At 40.7% G+C, this 25,812-nt stretch overlaps 1 protein-coding gene across 1 annotated transcript; it reads right to left on the bottom strand.

The window, feature by feature from the left end:
* Positions 1 to 928: 928 nt before the first annotated feature.
* On the bottom strand, positions 929 to 1,687 carry LOC127078559 (uncharacterized). Its single transcript, XM_051019005.1, has one exon. The coding sequence runs from the start codon at positions 1,685 to 1,687 to the stop codon at positions 929 to 931; it is 759 nt and encodes a 252-aa protein (XP_050874962.1).
* Between the last annotated feature and the right edge of the window lie 24,125 nt (positions 1,688 to 25,812).

Raw genomic sequence — 25,812 nt, 5'->3', positions numbered from 1 at the left:
GTTAGTCCTGCGCTCCCTTTCCGTCATAGGATGAATAGCGTCGGTGGCGGCTCTGTATTTTTCCGCCGGTTGTTTTTCGCGTTGAGACACTCTTCTTCTTTCTTTTAGCATAGTCTAATAACTCATTGATAACCACTACACCATCAAGTATTTGTCTTCCAGGGATGAAAGTTGTTCGTGAGTTAGATATAAGGCTACTTATCACACACCTTAATCTTGGAGCTAGAATCCTATAGATTACTTTATACAAGCACCCAATAAGACAGACTGGCATATATTCCTCTAATCCTTGAGGGTTATCAGTTTTGGGAACTATAACTAAGAATGCGGAGGAAAAAGTTCTAGGTAGCCTTGCAGTTGCATGAAACTCTTGGATACACTTCACCACATCATCCCCAGACACCTCCCAACATTTCTTCAAGAATTACATATTAAACCCATATGGTCATGGACTTTTATTCCCTTCGCAATAAAAAATCACCTCTTTAATTTCATCCATAGAAAACTCTTCATCCAACCCCAAGCTCTCCTCTCTATAAAGCTTATTAAACTCAAAGCAATCCATGTTAGGCCTGTGTATATCATGACTTTGAAACCTGGATTTTGAATGATCTTTTATAACCTTCTTAACCAACCATACCTCTTACACAATCCATGTGTCAGTTTGAATAAAGATAACAGAATTCCTTATAGTTCTACATTTGAGCATATAATGAAAGTATCTGGAGTTTAGGTCACCCTCCTGGATCCATTTCAGCTTTGACTTTTGTTTTAGAATACTTTCCTTTAAATGCAAGTTCTTCCAAACGGACTCTTGAGCAACAATTCTCTTCACCGGGTCTTCCATTGAGATATGACTACTTGTGCATAATAGATCAGCTTCAACTTCATTTAAGATGTCCACCCCCTCCTCGATCTTCAAATCAACCTAGCCAAAAATCATTTTGTTCCACCAATGAAGTTTATCCCTTAATAGTTTGAATTTTTTTACCACATAGGAAGCATTACCTTTAATATGGAAGGAATTCCATTCTTTCTTAACAAAATCAAGAAATCCAGGGTGGTCATACCAATTCTTGAATACTTTGAAAGGCTTAGGACCCCAGTTTGCATTGCTTTCCTTAATCCACACCGGCTTATGATCTAATATATCCTTATCCCCAACTTGTTGAGCCACAATCTTCCAGCTATTGATTAACCCCTCAAATAATAGAAATTTATCCAAACGACTCTTGGCTCTAGCGTTCGAATTGATCCAAGTAAATTTGTTTCGGACTACTGGTGGATCAACTAGTTCCATCAGCTCAATGAAAGTCATAAATTCATCCATCTCAGTTAAGCTGCTCAAACCCTTACCCCTCCTTTCCTCCCCAGATTTAGTAGAATTAAAATCACCTCCCATCAGCAACTCACCAAGGATTAATTTAGCTTTCCAATCCAATATTTTTGACCATATTACCCGTTTATCTACTAGAAAACAAGATAAATAGACATTGATGAAGTAACAATTATTACCTTTCCATAGTGCATTAATCCCCATAAAACCTTTACCCCTGAAACTATATAACAGGCAGATGAAATCCTTCTTCCATATGATTAAGATACCTCTAGTTTGTCCAACAGAATTCACCACAGACCATTGACAATCCTCTGAACCCCACAAACTATAAACCAGGCGATCCTCCATCTTTTGAGTCTTAGACTCTTGAATAAAACATATGCCTGCCTTCCCATTCTATACAATCTTCTTTATTCTTCTTTTTTTGATTGAGTTTTCGCACCCTCTAATATTTAAGTAAACAAATTCATGGGACCATAGTAGAAATCTCCCTCGTAGCCTCGAATCTTTTACGATTCATCGCCTCAATATCTCTGACAATGCTTTCGAACACCTCATCATCCTATTTACCTTCAATTCCCAAGTCTTTAATGTTTTGTCATACTTTGATTGGAACATCTTTAATTAACCTACGGATTCTCAAGTTTCCTTGATTAACATTCGAATCATTAATCGAATCACAATAGAGTATCAAACTGTTACCACAAGAAATTTCTAAGGCATGTTGAAGGCGTAATTAATGAAAGGGTCTTATGAATTTAAGGTTTATACCCCATCAAGGGGTGGAGATGTGCCTGAGATAAGCAAGAGTTGAGAAAAACGTAAGTCATCAAGGGATAAAACCGACAGAAGAAGCATGTTTGGTCGAAAATCCATTCCGTCGACTGAAATGAAGATTGGGACTTAAGGAATTTTGGGTTGTGTCAAACACATAGAAGACAGTGTCGCCCTAAATACCTGGGCGGGAGAAGTTTGAAATTGAAAATGAATAGCAGTTACAAGAAGAATAAAGCGCTAGAATATGGATCAATTTGCAGAACGTGTATAGAGCAGTTTGCAGATCGTGTGGCACAACGTCTGCTATTTTCTAGGAGTTTTTGGCTTGTAGGCAGTTTCTTTAGTTTAGTATAAATAGGATATCCGACGAGGGGCTCGGTGTGTTCACCTTGTACTAAAAATCACTTGTAAAAAACTTCTCATTCCCAGCGCGAGGAAGCAAGAGTTTTTTAGAGTGCTATGTATGTGAATCACCACATTTATTTCAATGCAACTTCCTTACTTTTCAATTGTTCCCATTGAACATTTTATTTTAATTTCATTTACTTTTGAGTTTTCACTTTACGTTGTCGACACTGATTCTATTACGATAATAGAGTTCACCAAAAGCGTGTTCGTCGTGTACGTTTTTTGAATGTTGTAGTTCTGTCGGTCACGAGTCACTCATAGGCTATAGCATCGTTCAAACCTTTCGTGTGGAAAAAACCTGCGCTTGTTCAATACTTTGTCAGGAGTCGTTCCTCACAAAGTTGTTCTGTCGAATTGAATAAACCACACTTGTACTAGCACATGTCTTAGGATCAACTGGTCGATCCTGCAAGTAACCCTTAAGTTTCAAGCCCTAGGGAGGACCAGCGGTTGTTTACCAATTTCCATAGTAAACAAAATGGCACGCCCAGTGGGACGGTGCTAGTGCAGTTACGAAATTGCATGAATCTTAGAAGTGGCAAACTATATAGTAAGCCACGAGAAACTTTGAAACTGTCAAACTCCAATACATATGAAGTGCCACAAGGGACTTTATCCACTACGGAAATAGTGATCTCACAGGTTGCCACTTTGCTGCCGATGACAAGTGCAACCGCAACGATGTCGACTACAGGTGCGGTTGGAACCTCAATTCCTTTACCTCCGCCGGGAGGTTCAGGATCAACAATAACGACGTTTAGACCTTATGTGCCTCGCTTTGGCACCACAGATCCTCTTTATGGAATGTCGTATTCCTTAATGCCAGGATACCAATCGACATCAAGTGCAGCATTATTTTTAGACAACGCGCAAAGTACTAATCCCTCCCTACAAGGATCAGTGCAAGGGGGCAATGTTAGGAATAATACTCAGAACAGAACCATGCCGTTGTCGAACACTTCAATAGCGGTGTTGAGACAACAAATGGATGATAGTAACCATGAGTTGGTTAATATGTTAACCAATCAAATGGGTACAGTTTTTAATCCTGTGATACAGGAATCTGCTGAAACAAATAGGCAGGTGGCGAATCAATTTACGCGCTTGTGTAATTTTCTCGGGGCACCGGATCGACAGATGGCACAAGTGGCTAGGAAAATCATTCATGTTCAGATGGAGATAGGGGCAGAAGAAGATGAGACAGTCCACGAGGACAAGTCCTTAGACCCCAGCAAAATCAAGGTGTTGAATCAGGAGTAGCAGGACGTAGCCAGATGGTCTTGGTTAACCGACACCAAGACGCTGATCAAATTGTCGATCAACATCGACAAGAAGACTTAGCAGTAGAAAATAATTTGACAACTATTGTCGAAAGGATTATGGCTAGAAATGGCATGGGTGCCACATTGCAAAGGCCATTGTACGCCTCCCCGTTGGCTGAATTTATTCTCCAAACTGAGGCACCTAGAGGAACGAAAGTGCCTAAGTACACTAAGTTTGGGGGAGAATCTGGTGAGTCGACAATAGAGCATATTGCCAGATATCTAACAGAGTCAGGAGATTTAGCTCATAATGAGTGTTTTGTTGGTGTAAGCCCTAGAGGCCAATACTTTTGGTACTTGTATCGAATTATTTATTAATAATAAAAGGCTTTTTCTTTATTATGTTTGTTTAATAAAGTCCCTAGAATAGCTAGTCCGTTTAATGTATCAAGTATGACTTAATCATGAGATCACATTAAACATAAGGACACTATTCTTAAAGTATCCGTAGTCAAGCTTTATTGTGAAGCGGGATAACATTAAAGCATGAAGACTATTATGTTTATAGACTGATGATCACATCTCATGGATCATGGATAAAGAGTTATCAAGTCTTAAACATAGGTATGAATATTAAGAGTAATATTTATACTGGATTGACCCGCTATGAGAATACTATATAGAATTTTATGCAAAGTGTCATAAGTTATTCTCATGGTGATAATGGTGTATACCACCCTTCGACCTGAAACCACTATGGACCCTAGATGTAGAGTCGAGTGCCTTATTGCTGATCAAACATTGTCCATAATTGGATGACCATAAAGACAATTGATGGGTACTCCACAAAGCGTGCTAAGGGACATGAGTGACCTAGATGGAATTTGCCCATCCTGCATAACAGGATAAATGTCTATGGGCCCAATATTGAACTTGACAAGGATGACACGGTCTATGCCTTGTGTTCAATATAGACATAAGGGCAAAAGGATAATTATACACATAATTATTATCACAGAAGGATTTGTCAGATCACATGACATTTTCGTGTCTTGGGTAGCAGTGATGTGTTGCTAGATACCGCTCACTGTTTATTATGTTAAATACGTTATTTAATATAATTGCCAATGCCACAAAAACCTATAGGGTCACACACAAAGGACGGATTGATGAGAGATAGAGTAATTAAGGAATACTGTAATGTACGGTGCCCTTAAGTGAATTATAGAACATCGTAAGGTATGGTGTACTTAAGTAGAATACGAAATATGGTAAGGTACCACGCACTTAAGTGATTTTGGCATATTATAAGATATGGGCCATATACACTTGAGTGGGATTTTTAGCTTGCATCCCACACAAGTGGTTCTATAAATAGAACCCTTGTGTAGAAGCATTGTCACACTTGCAATTTCGTTTCTCTATCTCTCTCACTCAAAGCCTTCATTCGTAGCAGCTAGCACTGAGATTGAAGGAATCCGTTCATGTGGACTGAGTAGAGGCGTTGTCATCGTTCAACGTTCGTGATCGCCACAAGAGGTAACGATTCTATCACTGATCATGCCCATTCGTAAGGATCATTAAAGGAGAAATTTTAAATTCCACTGCGTTTTGGATCGCCCTTCTCCTTCATGTTTAAGGGTAAAAAACTTTCCCTCCTCTCTGACTAAGGTTGCCTTCATATGGTTCACTTCTTTGGCCCTAAGTTCAATTGATTTGTGGGCCAAATTAGAAAAGAAGTTCCATGAACAGTTTTACGAAGGACACTCCAAAATTAGTTTGGCAGAATTGTCTAGTATCAAGAGAAGGTTTGCTGAGAGCATCGATGATTATCTGAATAGATTCAGATAATTAAAGGCCAGGTGCTTTACGCAAGTACCAGAACATGAACTTGTTCAGATGGCTGCTGGGGGGTTAGATTATTCCATTAGGAAGAAAATAGACCCAACTTTTGTGAAAAGTATGTCACAATTGGCTGATAGAGTTCGACATCTCGAATGGCTAAGGTTAGAAAAGGTTAGACACAATAAGGCTAAGAAAGAAAAAGTAGCGTTTGTCGACTATGACGCGACAGATCCAATATATGAGGCTGATTATGCCTCATCGACCGAATTAGAAATTAACGTGGCTGAGTTAAAGCCACGATCTGCCTATGAGTGTCGATCATTACTTCCTGCGCAAGGAAAAAATCCTGTCGAAAACAAACCAAAATTCCCCTCGAAAACTTATACTTTTGATGTGACAAAGTGTGAGGAAATTTTCGATTTGTTAGTTAAAGATGGCCAAATGGTGGTACCACCTGGTACTAAAATACCACCATTAGAACAAAGACAAAAAAGAGGACTTTGCAAGTATCATAATTATCTTGGTCATAATACCTCTAATTGTTACCTTTTCAGGGATCTGGTTCAGAAAGCGATTCAAGAAGGCAGGCTGAAATTTGTTGGCCGCAGAATGAAGATCGACGTTGACCCTCTCCACCAGGAGGAAGCTCTATTCGTGGAGCCAGTCGAGATCAACATGGTCAAGATCACCGAATATGATGAGGCCGACATGCTGGAGCAAACTGGTGAAAGCCCAGATATCGACATAGCTGAAGTCTACCCAAGGGCTGACGAAGATTTGGTAGATTTCCTCTATCACTGCAAGAATAAGGGTTCACAAGTCTGCTTGTGTCCCAGATGTGGTGCTGTCACCGACAAAATAGCTGCTGAAAATTTCCAGAAGCTACAGTTGGGCAAAAGCAAAAGAAACGGGCTGAATAGAGAGCGCCGGAATGAAAGAGGCTCAAAGAAGGATGGGGAAAGTGCTCAGGCGAGGCCTAGGAGCTTCGTACCATCGGTAAGTGTCCCTAGGGGCACTTGGGTCAAGCCTCAGGAAAAACAAGAAACCCCACAAGGGGTTGCTGCTGCTAGAGGAGGTCTAGCAATTAATTACAAGCGTGAGTTCAAGTCTGAGAAAAAGACTCATGTCTCAGAAAATTATTTGGGGAAGAACCCCATGTCGAGGACCCAATGGCGAAGCTTTCAGAGGCGTAAGCAGGCCGAAAGAGAGGCTGCTAGAGGAATAGCTGGAAAAGGCATGGCCAGTAGGGAGAATGCTGGAAAGAAAGTTGTCGTGAAGGTCGATACGGCAGCAAAAGAACGGATCAGAGAGTACGTCCATCGACCAACTGAGAAATATTCTGATGAAGTTACTGATGACTTCAATTCATAATCTGAAGCAAGTCTGGACATCTTAGTCAACGTGGTGTCAATTCTACCACAAGAATATAATTGCGTGACTGAGGTGGAGGAGTCGGTAGACGATGCCGACGCTGAAGAAATGGCTTTACACCAGCCAAGATGCTATTTTGTGTTAAACGATGGTTCTGCTGAGAGCCAAGAAGTAGTTTTCGAAAGGCCCACGATGACTATGAAAAATCATTTGAAACTGTTGCTGATTAGGGCCAAAGTGGAAGGCGTAACTATCAACAAAGTTTTGGTAGATTTTGGCGCCACTATCAACATCATGCCACACCATATTCTGAGGAAGATTGGCAAGTATGATACTGACATCAGATCCAACAATGTGGTCTTGTCTAACTACGAAGGCAAAACGAAAAGCACCATGGGTGTGATTATGGTGAATATCACTGTCGGTTCAATAACTACACCGACACTATTTATGGTGATAGATGCCAAGCCAAGTTACAACTTGTTATTTGGCAGAGAATGGCTCCATGGTGTCGGAGCCGTACCATCTTCAGCACATCAAAGATTGGTGATTTGGAGAGAAGATGGAGTGGTCGAAAATATCGAAGCCGACCAAGGATACTTCATGGCTGACGTGAATAATGTCGGCAAGAAGGAATTCGAGAGAAAGCTGGCCAACATATCTCCTTGTTTTCCAGTTGAGGATGTGTATGCTAATCTGAGTGAAGCTTTTGTTTCTCTAACTCTGCACGAGACTCATGGCTTCATTTGGGATGTGGAACGTTTGGATGATCCACCCTATACAGGTATCCTGCCGACAGGCTAGGGAGATGTCACTGATGATGACTGAGCTAGAAGCTCTAAAAAGGATTTCGGCATACGTTGCCGAGAACAAAATAAAACCGGCTCTAGAGGCTGAAGAAAACATGGTTGTCGAAGCCTATGTGTTAAAGAAAAAAGGTAATTTGGCTATTGAGCAAGAACCTCCAGATAAGCCACTTTTGGCTAAGGGAAACGTCAACATGCAGTGTTTGGACTGTATTTATGACGATGAACCTTTAGGGTTTGAAAAAGACCCAAAGGCACCAGAGAAAATGCGACCAAAAGATCCCTTAGAAGAAGTCGACCTTGGCGAAAATGGCGACAAAAGGCCAACATACATCAGCGCTAACATCGACAAAGAGTTAAAATCTAAGGTAATGTCTTTACTTAAAGAATTTAGAGATTGTTTTGCTTGGGATTATAACGAAATGCCTGGTTTAAGTAGGGATTTGGTCGAACTAAAACTGCCAATAAAAACTGGAAGAAAGCCAGTAAAGCAGACGCCTAGACGTTTCGCACCAGAGATCATGGTAAAGATAAAAGCGGAAGTAGAAAGGCTCCTAAAAAGCAAGTTTATACAAACTGCAAGGTACGTCGAATGGTTGGCCAATATTATGCCTGTAATTAAGAAAAATGGGTCTTTAAGAGTATGTATTGACTTTAGAGATCTAAATGCTGCTACCCCCAAAGATGAGTATGCCATGCCCATAGCGGAAATGCTGGTCGATTCGGCCACTGGTTTTGAATATTGAAGTATGTTAGATGGTTATGCTGGATATAACCAAATTTTTATTACAGCAGAAGATGTGCCGAAGACGGCATTTCGATGCCCAGGAGCCTTGGGAACCTATGAGTGGGTTGTCATGCCATTCGGCTTGAAAAATGCCGGAGCAACATATCAGAGGGTAATGAACTCAATGTTCCATGATTTTATTGAAGATTTCATGCAAGTATGCATTGATGATATTGTGATAAAATTAAATGGTCGACTTACTCACGTCGAACATCTCCGAAAGGCCTTTTTAAGGATGAGGAATTGTGGATTGAAAATGAATCCATTAAAGTGTGCTTTTTGTGTGCAGGCGGGTGATTTCCTTGGCTTTGTGGTGCATAAAAAAGGTATTGAAGTAAACCAAAGCAAAACAAAGGCCATTATGGACGTCAAACCTCCGTCGACCAAAAAGGAACTGCAATCTTTGTTGGGCAAAATAAATTTTCTTAGAAGATTTATATCAAATTTAAGTGGCAAAACTAAAGCCTTTTCACCACTACTTCGACTGAAGAATGAGGACTTTAAGTGGCAAGAAGAGCACCAAAAGGCTTTCGACAAAATCAAAGAGTATTTGACTAAGCCTCCAGTACTGGCCCCCCTGTTAGGAATAGGCCAATGAGGTTGTATATTGCAGCCTCAGAATCGACTATAGGAAGTATGTTAGTCCAAGAGGATGAAAAATGTGTCGAAAGACCTGTGTATTACCTTAGTCGAATACTTAATGATCCTGAAACTAGGTATAGTGATATAGAAAAACTATGTCTATGCCTGTATTTCTCTTGTATGAAACTAAAGCAATACATTAAGCCTGTTGATGTGTATGTATCTTCTCACTTTGATATTATTAAGCACATGTTATCTAAACCAATTTTGCATAGTCGAATTGGTAAATGGGCTTTGGCGTTAACTGAGTACTCTCTGAAATACGTGCCTTTGAAAGCAATGAAAGGGCAAGTAGTGGCAGATTTCCTTGTCGACCATTCAATGGTCGAAATGGCACAAAATTACGTAGACATAGTGCCATGGAGATTATACTTCGACGGTTCAAGGCATAAGCATGGATCTGGGATAGGAGGAGTCACAATTTCTCCAGATGGAATTCCAACAGAGTTCAAGTACAGAATTGAAGGAGTATGCACAAATAATGAAGCAGAATATGAGTCGTTGATTATAGGACTTCAACTACTGCTAGAATTGGGGGCAAGGAATGTCGAAATCATGGGAGACTCTGAGTAAGTAATTAAGCAGGTATCAAAAGAATACAGTGTCTTAAAGAAAATTTAATCATGTATTTTATGGTTACCATCAGATTACTCAAGAGGTTTAAGCAAGTCAACCTCTAGCATATACCACGGAAAGAGAACCAGAGAGAAAACGATTTGGCGCAGGAGGCTTCAGGGTACAAAGCGTTGAAAGACCAGGATGAAGAAGAGGTCCAAGTAAGAGAGAAGGTATGAGCGACATTGTTATCACCATTAGATTTGTCGATTATAAAGTTGAGAGCTATAGATAAATATCGTTTTGAAATTCTGACCGTCGACGACGAAAGAGGAAGTGATTGGCGTAAACCGCTAGTCGATTATTTACGTAATCCTATAGGGTCAATAGATCAAAAGGTAAAATATAGGGCCCTTAGCTACGTCTTGGTGAATGATGAACTATTCAAAAAGACAGTTGAAAGAGGTTTACAAAAATGCCTAGGGGAAAGTGAGGCATATGTGGCTGTGTCTAGTGTACATAGTGGAGCGTGTGGGGCGCATCAAGCGGGACTGAAGATGAAATGGCTCTTGATGCGCTCAAGAGTTTATTGGCCTTCAATGTTGAAAGATTGCATTGAATTTTATAAAAGCTGTCAGGAATGCCAATTGCATGGGGGCATACAACATGTTCCTGCAAGCGAGTTGCATACAATTGTGAAGCCCTGGCCTTTCCGAGGATGGGCATTGGATGTTATTGAAGAAATAAAACCAGCTTCGTCGAAACAACAAAGGTATGTTTTGGTCGGTATCGACTATTTCACAAAATGGGTCGAAGCCGTAGCATTGACAAGTGTAGACCAAGAGGCTGTGATAGACTTTGTCCAAAGTCATATCATCTGCAGATTTGGTATCCCAGAAACAATTACAACCGACCAGGGGTCAGTCTTTACTGGTCGAAAAGTGCAAGATTTTGCAAAAGAAGTGGGAATCAAATTATTGACTTCTACCCCCTATTACGCACAGGCAAATGGCCAAGTTGAAGCGGCCAATAAAGTGATCATTAGCCTAATAAAGAAACATATAGGCAAGAAGCCAAGAAATTGGCATAAGACGTTAGATCAAGCTTTGTGGGCATGTCGAACGTCGCCAAAAGAAGCAACTGGAACAACTCCATTTCGACTGGTATATGGGCACGATGCAGTGTTACTAGTAGAGATTCAGGTTTAGGCAGTCAGAACCCAAAGGCAATATGAAATACCTTCTGAAGATTATTGGAGCATGATGACAGACGAACTGGTCGATTTAGATGATGAGAGAATGTTAGCCTTGGATTCACTAAAAAGGCAGAAAGGAAAAGTCACCAGAGCCTACAATAAGAAGGTGAAAGGCAAAATGTCCGCTGTCGACGATTTAGTTTGGAGAGTGATCTTGCCTATGGATAGAAATGATAGAGTTTTGGGTAAATGGTCCCCAAATTGGGAAGGATCGTTTAAGGTTTTGCAGGTTTTCTCTAATAACACCTACGAGGTCGAAGAGTTGGCATCAGATAGGCGAATCTTGAGGGTAAATGGAAAATACTTGAAAAAGTATAGGCCCCTCCTTCAAGAGGTCAAGATTTTGACAGACTAAATGACTGTCGAATAAATTAGGTTGGAGAAAACTATGTTTGAAACCAACTATAAAAGGCATAGAAAATAAATATACGCAGTGCTGAAATAGAATGATAACATAAAAAAATTGGCAAGAAAAGCCATTGTTCAAATATTACACAAAAAATAAAATCGGTCAGAGTTGGCCGAATTTGGATTGAAAGGACTGAAGCTCAAAGTTGTAGTGGAGAGACGTAGGTTCCAAGGTGTCGGCCTGGGCTTTAAGTTGTGCAAGCTTCTTTTCAACAGAGGAAGGTTCTTCAGCTACCGCCAAGGCATCGCCGGTGGTCTGCTCCATAGTGGCTTGGGCAGGTTTTATAACCTGGTCGACAATACTCGACTCCTCCTCAACAACTGACTCCAATTCAATGTCCAACACAGCAATTTGACGCCGAAGTTCATCAATTTGCTGGCGTATCTCAGCAGCCCTTGTTTGTTTGGAGGCCAATTATTTTTTCTTCTCCTCAATCGTCCCCAACAATTTGGTGACCTATGCGTCGACATTCATCACCAACTCCCATTTCTCCTTCATAAAGGCCTCAGTAGACACAATCTGGTGTTCATTTTCCCTAACGCTATCGAGATGGCGCAGCATGGGAACCAAAAGTTTTTCTAAAGCGACCGTTGCACGCTTAGCATATTGTGAAAGTTGAAGATCTTTGAGTTGGGCAAGCACATGCAAGATCTCTAGGCCGACAGCAGGTTCATGCATAAGCACAAAAGGGAGGTCTGGATTCAAGGCGTGAAAACGAACCTTGTCCATTAAAGCCTTGGTTTTCGTTGCCTCAGAACCCATTTTGCCAGAGTGGTGAAGCTGCTCAGAGTCAGAAGAAGCGTCACGCAACCTCACCAGGTTACGAAGCCTAGCAATCGCTTCTAGGGCAGAAGGCTTTATCGCCAGCCCCTGGGAAGATGAAAGAGAAGTAGCTGACAGAGGAGTAGTTTGAGAAGGTCGGTTTTTGGTGTGCCGACATCCACTGGTCCCCTTGAATCCTGCAAAGGCAAGAAAGCTGAAGAAAGACTAGAGTCAGAACTAGTCGAACTGGAATCCGTGTGCGTTGCAGGACTAGTGACTGAATCAAAGTCACTATCACTAATCTGGATAGGGAAGCCAATGAACTCACCAGTAGTGTCGACAGAGTGCATTGGGTGAGTTGGAAAAGAAGCCGACGACGAGGGAGTATAGTCGGCGACAGGGTGAGGTGGCTCACCAGAAGCATCAGCCTGTTGTAAGAGAAAAAGATGTCTGTAAGAAGAGTCCAGTGATTCAAGGAAAAAAGATAGTAAAACAAGCGATTACCTGTGTCGGTGTAGGGGAAACATCATTTGGATTTTCTTCCCCCAAGACAGCAGCAGCGGGGGTGCTGGTCGACTGCGAAGCCCCCACAGCTGGACCAGGGGCTTTATTAAGGATAGAAGTGTCGACCATAATAGTGTCAGCATCTAAAGCAGGAGCCTCTGGAGTGAGCACTTTGTGGTGTTTCTTTTTCTTGGCTTCACCACTCCTGGAGGGAGAATCGTGCTTCTTCCTTTTGTGGCCTTGATGGCCTTTGGATTTGTGGGAGTGCTGAGAAGATGATTGAGTCGGATGGCTAGTCGGCTGAAGACATGAAATACCTCAGACAAGCCGACAAGAACTACCTCAGGTCTTGTGACAGCAGAGCGTTTGTGTTTTTTGGATTTCCTGGAGTGAGAGGAGACAGTTGGGTCCGTTGAACGTGGTTCACCCTGCACATAAGTAAGAAGTTAGAGACCACATATTATTTACCTTAGAGAAATCACAAGGTTGAGTGAGAGTGCTTCATATAGATGCATACCAAAGAACTAGGTTTTTTCAAAACTTGGGCAATAGGTCGCCCGTCATCATCAGAGGAATTCTCAGAAGCAGCCTGCTAGAGAGGAAATGACGGTTAAGAATAAATAACCGAGGTAAAATAAAATAGCAATTCAGCCAGAGTCGAACCTGAGTGTCTTGTGTCGAAGGGGTGGGTTCAGTGGCAGGAACGTGATCCACAGGGTCTAGAGGAATCTCTGTAAAGAAACATAAAAAAGCAAGTAAGCGGTGAAATCCAACTAAAAGGAGGTGTTAGCTTTCCAGAAAAGCGTTACCAAGTTGGGTAGATTCGAACACGCTAACATATTGAGGATCAATATGAAGCGGCCCTGAGTAATAGGGCAGATAATGCTTCATTGGTACCACTTTGTCGGCCTTTTTCTTATAAGCGTTTTGTACGTGTGAAACGGGACAATAAAACCACTCTGGAACCAAATTGCCAAAAGCCAAACCCAATGGGCTAGATGGCAAAGGAGGGAACTTGATGTTTCCAAAATGAAGGGCGTAAAGATACTTGTCTTTCGCGTAACCAGGGATTTTGAGTTTTGGGAGTCTGTCGGTTACCTTCTCCTTTAATTCGGACGCGGCCTCAAAGATGGTCCGACGAAGATTATCAGGTCGATACACAACTTGGAAATAGTTCTGAAAAGCGCGAATTTGTTTGACATGGAGAGCCTTACATTTAGTCGATTTCGCCTACAAAAAAACAAAAGCCTGAGTTAGTTCAGATAATTTGGCCTCAAGAGCGCCAATGTAAACAGCAAGATACGACTGCCACCAATCATCAAACTCTTTGGTGCAGAAGAAGGCTGGTCGAAAGGGAATGGAATGGAGCTTTGGTCGGTTTTCCCAGAGGGTCTCAAGATCTTCCTGGATCATGCTCCAGGTTGATCACAAAGGATATTTGTGAGTAAGTCAGGAGAAGAATACAAGGACTTGGGAATAAATTGACTAAGGCCAAATTGTCTGGCTACCAAGTTAGGTTGGTAAGCAACTAGGCCAGGGTTGTTGTTGGAGGTTTCAGCCGACAGAAATCGAGGGACCAGAAGACGTCTCCAGATGAGGAAGGTTTCATTTCTATGCTCATCTTCAGTCGGAGGAAAAGCCCTAGTGAGCCATTCAGGATCTTCAGTTCGACGGCTGAAAGGGGCCATAGAAGGAAGAAAGTCGGCGCGGGTCAGCATGATGGTGAACAAGAGGCGAAATACCTTGACGTCACGAAAAGTTTTTTCGACGAGAGTCAAAGGGATCAGTCGCTTCCAAATAAGGTGTCGTTCTTCTGGGGGACACACAACCCTCCTCGTCCCATAGGGTGCTATGTCTTTAGAGAAAGTGGCGTTGAGCCACAGTTGTAAGAGCCAAAAGGGTCCATGGACCAAAACATTTTTCTTCTTTGAATTCTCAGGGTCAAAGAGCTTGATTTGACAAACAACTTCAGACAGAGATTCACAAAAGAGGCCAAAATTAATTGGCCCAGAGCGATGTCGCGCTCTCGGTGCAACTGGGTTGCCAGGAGAGCAAAATGTTTGGCTATCTGCATAGATCTGGAGCAGAAAACGAAGCAAGATAGCCACAGAGTCAGAAAAGCCACGTGTTCTTCAGTGGTCACAGGGCCTGAAGAGGTGGCATGGTGATCAATAAAATTGTTGTAGGTCGGCTTGCGAGAGTCACCAACGTTAAACCGCAGAGGGATTGGTGCTACGGCTTTGCAGTCGAAGACTTTGCTAGTCAGTTTTAAGCCAGTGATGGCAGCAACGTCCAAGAGTGTCGGTGTAATCATGCCACACTTGGTATGGAAAGAATTGGTTGAACTATCCCAAAATTGGAGGGAAGCCAGTAACATGCCACAAGATTGAGGAGGGCCACAACGGGCAATCTGTAGAAGGGTGTAGATACTTGTCCTTTTCCAATGGTCGATTTTCTCTGTTTCTAATCAATCCATCTAGGCGCAAAACTTAGGACAGTTCTTGGGAGGAGCAGTCCTAAAATTCCTATCGACATAACAAAGGGAAAAAGGCTTTTGGGAAGAAACCAAAGGTTTAAAGAGATGACTGGTGGGGAAAAGGGAATTTGTTTTGGTTATCTCAGGGCGACGATTTTCTGGAAGAGGACCTAAAAACGCTAAAGGTTCATCAACCAAGGAGAAAGGGATCAATACCTGAGAATGCCAGATTTTTGCCTTCTCTTCTGCAAAGGGAGGTTCAGGGACGTACTCCTTACCATCAATGGTGAGAGGATGTGTGAGCTTAGCAGCGGAAGGAAATGCTTTACTTTTACTTGAGCTCGCCATGGAAGAAGTTGAAGTTTTTTGGAGAAGAAAGGTTGTTCTTTTTACTGAAACAGAGTGAAGGTGATTATCATTTGTAGAAGCAAAGGGTGAAAAAAGGAAAGAAGAAGAAGGAACGAGGGTTTTATAAGGGTTAAACCCTGGGAAAAGGAAGAGTGAACATTTGATCTTCTGTTTTCGACACGTATACACATGTTCCCACGTCTGCAGACACGTGGAGGAGAGAAGGCAGTTATGACGGTAAGCACGTTTCAGTCATAAAGATGTGAAGTGATGGAGACGTGATTTTGTGCGCCTCGAGGAGAAAAGGAAACATTCGTCATGATTAGATGACATCATCAGCATGGGACAAACAGGTGTCCCACTAAGTAGAAGTGGAAGCAGTAAGGAGCAAGTCGACATCTCAAAGATGCCATTATCTCACAAACGTCGACATTCGAAAATGGCATCTCTGGGGAGCATTTTGTTACCACAAGAAATTTCTAAGGCATGTTGAAGGCGTAATTAATGAAAGGGTATTATGAATTTAAGGTTTATACCCCATCAAGGGGTGGAGATGTGCCTGAGATAAGCAAGAGTTGAGAAAAACGTAAGTCATCAAGGGATGAAACCGACAGAAGAAACATGTTTGGTCGAAAATCCATTCGTCGACTGAAATGAAGATTAGGACTTAAGGAATTTTGGGTTGTGTCAAACACATAGAAGACAGCGTCGCCCTAAATACCTGGGCGGGAGAAGTTTGAAATTGAAAATGACTAGCAGTTACAAGAAGAATAAAGCGCCAGAATATGGAGCAGTTTGCAGAACGTGTATATAGCAGTTTGCAGATCGTGTGGCACAACGTCTGCTATTTTCTTTAGTTTAGTATAAATAGGATACCCCACGAGGGGCTCGGTGTGTTCACCTTGTACTAAAAATCAGTTGTAAAAAACTTCTCATTCCCAGCGCGAGGAAGCAAGAGTTTTTTAGAGTGCTATGCACGTGAATCACCATATTTATTTCAATGCAACTTCCTTACTTTTCAATTGTTCTCGTTGAACATTTTATTTTAATTTCATTTACTTTTGAGTTTTCACTTTACGTTGTCGTCTATGCTGTCGACACTGATTCTATTACGATAATAGAGTTCACCAAGAGCGTGTTCGTCGTGTACATTTTTTGAATGTTGTAGTTCTGTCGGTCACGAGTCACCCATAGGCTATAACATCGTTCAAACCTTTCGTGTGGAAAAAACCTGCGCTTGTTCAATACTTTGTCAGGAGTTGTTCCTCACAAAGTTGTTCTGTCGAATTGAATAAACCACACTTGTACTAGCACATGTCTTAGGATCAACTGGTCGATCCTGCAAGTAACCCTTAAGTTTCAAGCCCTAGGGAGGACCAGCGATTGTTTACCAATTTCCACAGTAAACACAAACCCCCCGGATATCTTGACAAATTATCCTCCACATCAGATTTATGTTGAATAATATTTGGAAGTGATTTAGAAGAGTAACGACTTCTAGAGTTATTGGCCGAATGAATTAGGGCAGAATAATGTGAGGGAACAAAGGGAATTTTTAGATTATCATAAATTTCATAACAACTTTTCTTTTTGGGATTCAAACACACAATTGGGCCTCTAAGCCCATATGGAGAACATGATATTGGATAAGAATGCTCCACCACAGGGTGTAGATGTTTGATTGGCTGCATTGTATGGTAAAACACTAGCTGGATTCTAATGTCTTGACTGATGTCATGACATACTGTGGAGATGTTTGTTTGACTGCATTGTATGTTAGAATACCTAGTTGTACTCTGATGTCTTGGCTAATGTCATGACATTCTGAGTAGTGTACTGCAGGATTAGCTAATACAGGATTCATTGAATGTCAAACTGGATGTTATGACATTCATCCCTGTCAGCAGATACTGAGGAATAGAACAGGTGGTGTTCTACTATAACTCAGTATTTATTATCAGTCTGCTTATCAAGGAAATAACAGACCTGGCATAAGGCCTACTGTCTGAATGTCAAACTGGATGTTATGACATTCATCATTGACAACATATACTGAACAATAAGCATATTGGTTTTCTGCTACATTTCAGTATGCAACTCAGTCTGCTTATCAAGAGGATAACAGACCTGATGTAAGGCTCTATGTGTGAATGTCAAATTGGATGTTTTGACATTTATTAATGTACGCTGATACTGAAGTATGGACAGATTGGTTCTGTACAGTACAGCAAATTGTACAGTCTGTTTTTAGGAAAAACAGACTTAGCATATGGTTAATGATTTGGAAGTCAAACTGAATGTTGTGACATTCATTCCTGACAGCATATGCTATATTGTAGGTTGTTTAGTTTTTCTGTTTCAGCATTTTTCTCAGGCTAAAATCCAGGAAACCAACAACCAAGCTACAATTAAGGAACCTAACAAATAGCCTATTTGTTAGCACACTAATATGTGGATATTAGTTAGAATCCTATGTGGCATTATTTGTGGAGGTCTTGAGACATTTTAGGAACTAAATATGGAGATATTTTAGGAACTAAATATGGGGATATTTTAGGAACTAAATATGGAGATATTTTAGGAACTAAAAGATCGAAGACCTTATTTTAGGAACTAAAAGATCGAAGACCTGGTTGGTATGTTACAGTTCACTCATCTGTAATGTTGGGACAGGTGATGTTCAAACCAATGTTGAGACATCATGCTGATAACTGGACAGGATAAATAAACATAAGGGCTATGTTTGATCTCTACTGTGTGTTTGCACTAGATGGACAGAACTGGATGTTCTTCTTTCCATGGTGGTATATTAGCAGATGTTGTAACATCTGTGAATGTGTGCATATGAGTACTGGATCATAATTTATATAACTGTCTTGCTGTATTTGCAACAATGTTAGATCAGATGTCATGATATGGAGTAGAACATCTGAACTCTGACTACACCAGAATTTCAATTGGTATCAGAGCAGGCATCCTGTTCTGGTTCTGGATGAGATCCATGGGTGATACTTTCTGGTATCTTGCAAGGAGTTATGTTAGTACTGATGTTGGAACCTGTGGAAGGTTCTGTGATCTCCCTGAATGGTCCCTTGAAGTAGGTGGATGGACTATTCATGACAGGAACTGTGTGTACCTGTCTCTGGAGGTTGGCAATTGGCCTTGTGTGGGACATCTGTGCTAAGTATTGAATCATATTCAAACTTGGTATGTTCTTGGAGGCTGATCTGGTGAAGTGTGTGTTCATAGGTTGAGTTGTATTATGATTTTCGCTGCATAATACCTGACAAAACTCAAACTCTGATGTAGTTTTCCCTCATGTGGATGAAAGGCTGCTATATTCAAGATTTCATCATAATCTACTGAAGATGTCAAAGATACTTGAGTCTCCTCAAGTCCACTCATCATGACGTTCTCACTTCAGGATGGTAAGAATCACCTGATCACTGATTCTTTTACTCTCTTGGGTAGTGTATATGAAGACGTTGAATACTTTCAAGAAGGGTTTGTTCCAAGGAGGTGGAACTAATGTTCTATGTGATGTTAGAACATGTTGTTCAACAAGTATGCAGCTACTGGTTGAAGAGTAGATGTTATTAGGTGTCAAACAAAGGGATACTTTTGTTTGGAACCTACTCTTGACCTGGAAGAGGAGACATCTGTTTGTGCTAAGTTGACAAGGGTAGGGTCAACTGTGTGTGTGCTCAAGAAAGTCACTTTTAGAAGTCTGATCTCTAGAAGTGGAGCTGGTTGAGATGTGACATCGTGCAATTTCCTGCTGGTTGTCTTATTCCTGTAGATTGATCAGGGTGGGATAGTTGTTCCCTGAAGTACTATGTTGTGTTGGAAGACAAGTCCCCTGGATGTTAGAAGTCAATAAGGGGGTAACCTGATTGCTATATCATTTAAGAGGATTGGGACCATGAATCTTGTTACTCAAACACCACGCTCAGAAGTGGCAATTCTTTCAAGGAGTGAGAATATGAAGATTCAGAAGTTGGTTGAGGTAGTATGCTCTAGCAATGCATATCTACTATTGACTGGTGTTGTTTTTGTTCACTAGTACGTATGGTCAGCTGGAGTCTGATTGATGTGATTGGAATATGTATAGGTATAACTCATAGAGTTAGTTGCCACTGGTAGGGATGGTGTATGTCATGTTGAGACATGTCTGTACAATGCATGGATATTGGTGTGAAGTTTCCATGATTGTTAATTTGAGGGGGAGTTTTGGTTAACCTCCTCACATTTGGTCAGCCTAGGGTCTGGTTGGCTGTTGACCTGTGTCACATGGGTTCTGGTGGTTGTGTGACACATTTGCAAGGAAGAATTCATCTCTCTCATTCCTAAGGGTGAATTTGATCTGAGAAGATTTTCAAAACTGTTGAAGTGCTTGCAAGCAGAAGATGTGACACTAGAAGAGTATTTTCAAAGTAGTCTTATGGTGGAAGTATCTGAAAGGAATATTGGGAAAGGATTTAAGATCAATGTCAACTTGTGCCAAGTACAAGTATTTAATTGATTATCCTTGGAGCTCAAGATAACTGATGTTCTTAAAGATGTTGGAACATCTCTTCTTCAAGACCCTGTGCAGAATCACAGGAAGGATAGTACATTGGTTTATGATCTATCTCTTTGGTGGCAGCAAAAGCATATGATCTCTGAAAAGGTTTCCTGGCAAGAAACATGTTCAGCCTTGGTGTGTACAAGAAGAAGAAGACATCATAGTCTTGATGGTGGTTACTTGGATCAGTTTATCTCTGATCTAAGTAAGGAAGTGCATTGGCTAATGCACACTGTGAAGTTAAGAACAAGTGGCAACACTCTTAACATCATAGAAACAGCCTTGCTTTAGGAAGTGGAATCCTTGGTATAGCTGAAGGGTTAGTTTCTAACTGGTCCTTCTGAAGACTCATGCATCAGAGTGTCTGATGCCTTTGGAGAAGAAGCAGGAATTCATCAAGGTGTGAGCTTGGATGACTTAACTGCAAACCTGCAGGATGGAGGTTGTTTACTCAAACTTGGTTCCACAATCAAGTCTATGAGAACATTGAACTCTTGTTCTGTGAAGGGAGGAAGTTCTTTCAAGTGGCAGAAGAAGGAGCTGAATTCAACAGCTAGATGTCAAAACACAATGTTGTGACATTTGGTTCAACATCAGATTCTTAGTTGGTGAAGTGGCACATCAACTTGAGATAGAAGGGTCTACAGGGATGTAGATTGGATACTTCAAAAAGGTCGTCCTCGTTGCAGTTCTTTGGAGTTGCTGGATAGAAAGGATGTTACATGTTCATGTCTTAGAAAATCTAAGTTTTGTTCAACATGTAGCTTGAAGTTCAAGTCTCACTTGGAAGGTCAGAATATCTTTGGGAGAGGTCTGATAGACGTGGAGAGGTCAAAGAATGGCATTTGACTTTTTCATATGAGGATTCATGAAGGAGGTAATCAACCAGTGGCATTTGGTCTATCTCAGAAGTGAGTTCGAAGAATCAAGATAATCCACATATGGCAGCTGATTATTCTTGAGGAAAGTCTGAGACAAGTTACTTTTGTGCAGAAAAGTAGTAAGTTGAAGACAAAAGGAGGTGTTTTCTATTCATCTCTTGGAGCTTGTGGTAGGAGCTTTGAGCTATCTATGGAAGATTATCTCTCGTAATGGGATGAGAAGGATGTCTGGGTTCTTTTGGATCAAGCTGGTGACTCAGTGATATCTGAAGATTATCAGATGGTGTTCCTTGTTATGTTGTGAAGGATGTCCTAACGAATGTTAGAACATTTTGTGAAGTGGTTTTCTGTTCTGGTTAGAAGAGAGATTGACACAGAGTGTGGATGTGTTCAGCCAAGAGGGTTGAACAGAGGGTGTGCTCTTGAAGACATGAAGATGAGTCTTATGTTTTCCATTCATCAAGTGGTCTGGGTTCCCTTTGAATCAGGAAGTATGTGAAGGTCCAACTTTGGGGTGTTGGATATGTTCATGTGTGATCTCCAAGTTTCAAGAGGAGAGTTGGTTGTTCATGACAGGGGGAGTTCTGTCTTTGTGCTGCAAGTAATCATCAAGCTTGTGGTCTATGTGTTCTCAGATAACAAGGTATGACACCTGATATACCTGCTGTGAAGACAGTGTGTGACTACTTGATCAAAGTTGTGAAGCAAGATCAAGTGGGTAGTGTCTTGATCAAAGCTGTAAAGCAAGATCAAGAGGGGGTATTCTTGATTGAAACTGTGAAGTAAAATCAAGATTGTGTATCTGTCATTTGTGTGTAATTCTGTTTATGTTGGTCTGTAATTTAAAGTGTTGCTTTGGCAACATTTTTGACAAAAAGGGGGAGTAACACCTGTGATGCCCCAGGACAACAGAGTGTTTTGCTAAACAGATATTGAAGATCCTCTAATCCAGAGGTAGTGCTGCAGCTGAGGTTCCACTTCTATGAGTGTGAGTATGTGTATGTGTGCTGCAATTAGAAGTTTTTATTTAACTTCTGTATGTGTGCTGTTATGTGAAGTTTTTATTGAACTTCCATCTGTGTGAGTGTGCTGCTACTCTGAGTGTATTAGCTAGGTTAATTTCCTGCTAGATGTGTGTTTTCCGCTGCTATGGACTCTGTTGTGAAGCCAAAGTGTTTTAGCCAAAAATTTGCCAAAGGGGGGAGTTTATAGATGTTTGATTGGCTGCATTGTATGGTAAAACACTAGCCGGATTCTAATGTCTTGACTGATGTCATGACATGCTGTGGAGATGTTTGTTTGACTGCATTGTATGTTAGAATACCTAGTTGTACTCTGATGTCTTGGCTAATGTCATGACATTCTGAGTAGTGTACTGCAGGATTAGCTAATACAGGATTCATTGAATGTCAAACTGGATGTTATGACATTCATCCCTGTCAGCAGATACTGAGGAATAGAATAGGTGGTATTCTACTATAACTCAGTATTTATTATCAGTCTGCTTATCAAGGAAATAACAGACCTGGCATAAGGCCTATTGTCTGAATGTCAAACTGGATGTTATGACATTCATCATTGACAGCATATACTGAACAATAAGCAGATTGGTTTTCTGCTACATTTCAGTATGCAACTCAGTCTGCTTATCAAGAGGATAACAGACCTGATGTAAGGCTCTATGTGTGAATGTCAAATTTGATGTTTTGACATTTATTAATGTACGCTGATACTGAAGTATGGACAGATTGGTTCTGTACAGTACAGCAAATTGTACAGTCTGTTTTCAGGAAAAACAGACTTAGCATATGGTTAATGATTTAGAAGTCAAACTGAATGTTGTGACATTCATTCCTGACAGCATATGCTATATTGTAGGTTGTTTAGTTTTTCTGTTTCAGCATTTTTCTCAGGCTAAAATCCAGGAAACCAACAACCAAGCTACAATTAAGGAACCTAACAAATAGCCTATTTGTTAGCACACTAATATGTGGATATTAGTTAGAATCCTATGTGGCATTATTTGTGGAGGTCTTGAGACATTGTAGGAACTAAATATGGAGATATTTTAGGAACTAAATATGGGGATATTTTAGGAACTAAATATGGAGATATTTTAGGAACTAAAAGATCGAAGACCTTATTTGTAGCAGAAAGTTTCTGCTGACTTTGTAACAGCAAAGAACAAGTTTGCTGCGATTTCTGAAGGCCCAAATCCAGTTGGGTGATTAGGTTATAAATAGCATATTGTAACCTAGTTTTTGTAAGCCTCTTAGAATGAAAATTTAGGGGTGTGTGTGAGGTAAACCTCCCAATCTGTGGGAAGGTTACCATGTGTTTCTCAGTGTTCAAAGCTGAGTGTTTTTGTAACTCAAAGCCTGTAGGCAAGAGTGATTATGTGCTTGAACGAAGCTGTGAAGCAAGTTCAAGTTGTTTTGACATTACATTGTATTTGTAGTGATAGGAATGGAAACTGGAGGTTTCTATCTAGGAGTTCCTAGGTATAGATTGCATTGGGTAGGGATTAAGTGAAGAGTTGTAAACGGGGGAGTTTAACTCTGAATTAATACTGCTGATAGTGGATCTTCTTCCTGGCTTGGTATGCCCCCAGACGTAGGTGAGTTGCACCGAACTGGGTTAACAATTGCTTGTGTTTTTACCTTTTGCACACTATATTTTGTCTGTTATAACTCAGTCTGGTTTTAGTCTGTTTATGAAGGGAATAACAGATATGACACATAGCCTGCAGTCTGAATGTAAAACAGAATGTTATGACATTCATCATTGACTGCTGATATTGATGGACTGGTTGGTATGTTACAGTTCACTCATCTGTAATGTTGGGACAGGTGATGTTCAAACCAATGTTGAGACATCATGCTGATAACTGGACAGGATAAATAAACATAAGGGCTATGTTTGATCTTTACTGTGTGTTTGCACTAGATGGACAGAACTGGATGTTCTTCTTTCCATGGTGGTATATTAGCAGATGTTGTAACATTTGTGAATGTGTGCATATGAGTACTGGATCATAATTTATATAACTGTCTTGCTGTATTTGCAACAATGTTAGATTAGATGTCATGATATGGAGTAGAACATCTGAACTCTGACTACACCAGAATTTCACAGGGCCCACCATCAATACATCAATACATCAATACATTGCCCCATCAAAAGACTACTCGCACACACCAAGGCCACATCACCCTTGACCTCACCCTTTTATCACCAACCACCCATCCTTTCTCTATACTTACTTTATCAACCACATTAAATGTTAACTTTCCACCCGACATATTATTGGTTCCTTTCTCAATACCCCCTTTTCCAAGGATCACCTTTTCACCAATCACATCATTTCCAGACAACATAGTTGCCTCCCTACCCATACCATTGTACACGTTTTATGCAGGTTCACCATTATCCAGATTTTGAGTACTCCTATTCTCATGATGCGACTTCAGACTACCATTAACTATGTCATTCCTGATTTCACCTTCTTCTTCATCTTCAATGTTCTCCCATGTGTTATCCCTCTCCTTTGATCCACTCTCTTGAAGATCATTCACTTGCTTGCATCCTTTGGAACAACGATTCTCTTGGGTCCATGCATATCTTCAACCAATTTAATTCTATAAATTTTATCATTGACCTCGACATTCATAGTTTCATGCAAAACCATCGAATATTTACTTCGAATCAATAATCTAGCAACATCCAACTTCATATATTTTTCAGTCTCTTCATCAGAACACATACACTTCCCTGCTAAGCTCGAAATGAACTTAAAAAATTTTAGACACCACGCATGGAAAGGGAGACCATAACAACATAACCACATGAGTCTTCCATTATCCACGTCCTCGGATGACCATTGATAAATTTCAGAGAACCATTCACTTATCCAATCTTTAGCCTCATTTATTAAGGCAGTAATGTCGCCCTCCTCACTTTCCTCCAATAAATAGAGATTTGCCCCTAATGGAGTAGCTTTGATGCAAAAATAACCTTCATAATGGAAGGCTTCCTAAACATTATACGGCGTCCCTGGTTTCTCGGCCACCCCCACAAAAGTTTTTTCAACTCTATTTATATCTTTTTTCTCAACGTTGAACTGGAGATGAGCGGATTTGGACTTCGATTCTATAACGCCTCACTCCCTAATCTTGCTATGCTTATACACCACATTTAGATCCCCCTTAGTCTTCACCTCTGCTTCTGGATTGTTCACCCTCACTTCTTGAGCATACAACTTATACAGGATATTGACTTTAGAGTTACAAGTGTGACTTTGTGGCTGTTGGAAGCCCCCTACCCACCCCTGATCAACCACATTAAAGTAGCTCTTCTTTGACTGTTGATCCATATTTCTCCCTCGTTGGAACCTAGGTATATTAGCATAGATCTTCTTCCCTTGAATGAAGATGTTGTCTAATTTAACCGCTAGTATTCTCGCATCCACAACCTTTATGAACCGTACAAAGCCATATCTTTGGCCTCTTTTATCCCTCCTTGGTGGTAACTTCCACCACCATACCATGTTCCTTAAAGATTTCAAACATTTCCTTTGCGCCACAGAAAAATGAAAATTTCGTGAAGAAGAACGAAGACACTGGATCATCTTTTGTCAATCCTTTACCTCTTTGAGATCCCACACGGAACTCTGCTTCACGCCATAGATGGTTTTTACGAACCTCCTTACATTCTCCATGTTCTCTCGCCGTCATGAATATATAAATTTTTTGTTTGATAGTTTGACTTAGTATGATTTATGTCCTCCATATTTTACTCATAAAAAAATATGTATATTTGACT

The sequence above is a fragment of the Lathyrus oleraceus genome, chromosome 5 (genome assembly GCF_024323335.1).
Source record: "Lathyrus oleraceus cultivar Zhongwan6 chromosome 5, CAAS_Psat_ZW6_1.0, whole genome shotgun sequence".
NCBI lineage: Eukaryota > Viridiplantae > Streptophyta > Magnoliopsida > Fabales > Fabaceae > Lathyrus > Lathyrus oleraceus.
Note: the sequence above shows the minus strand (reverse complement) of the source record. Positions and strands in the feature narration are given on the sequence as shown.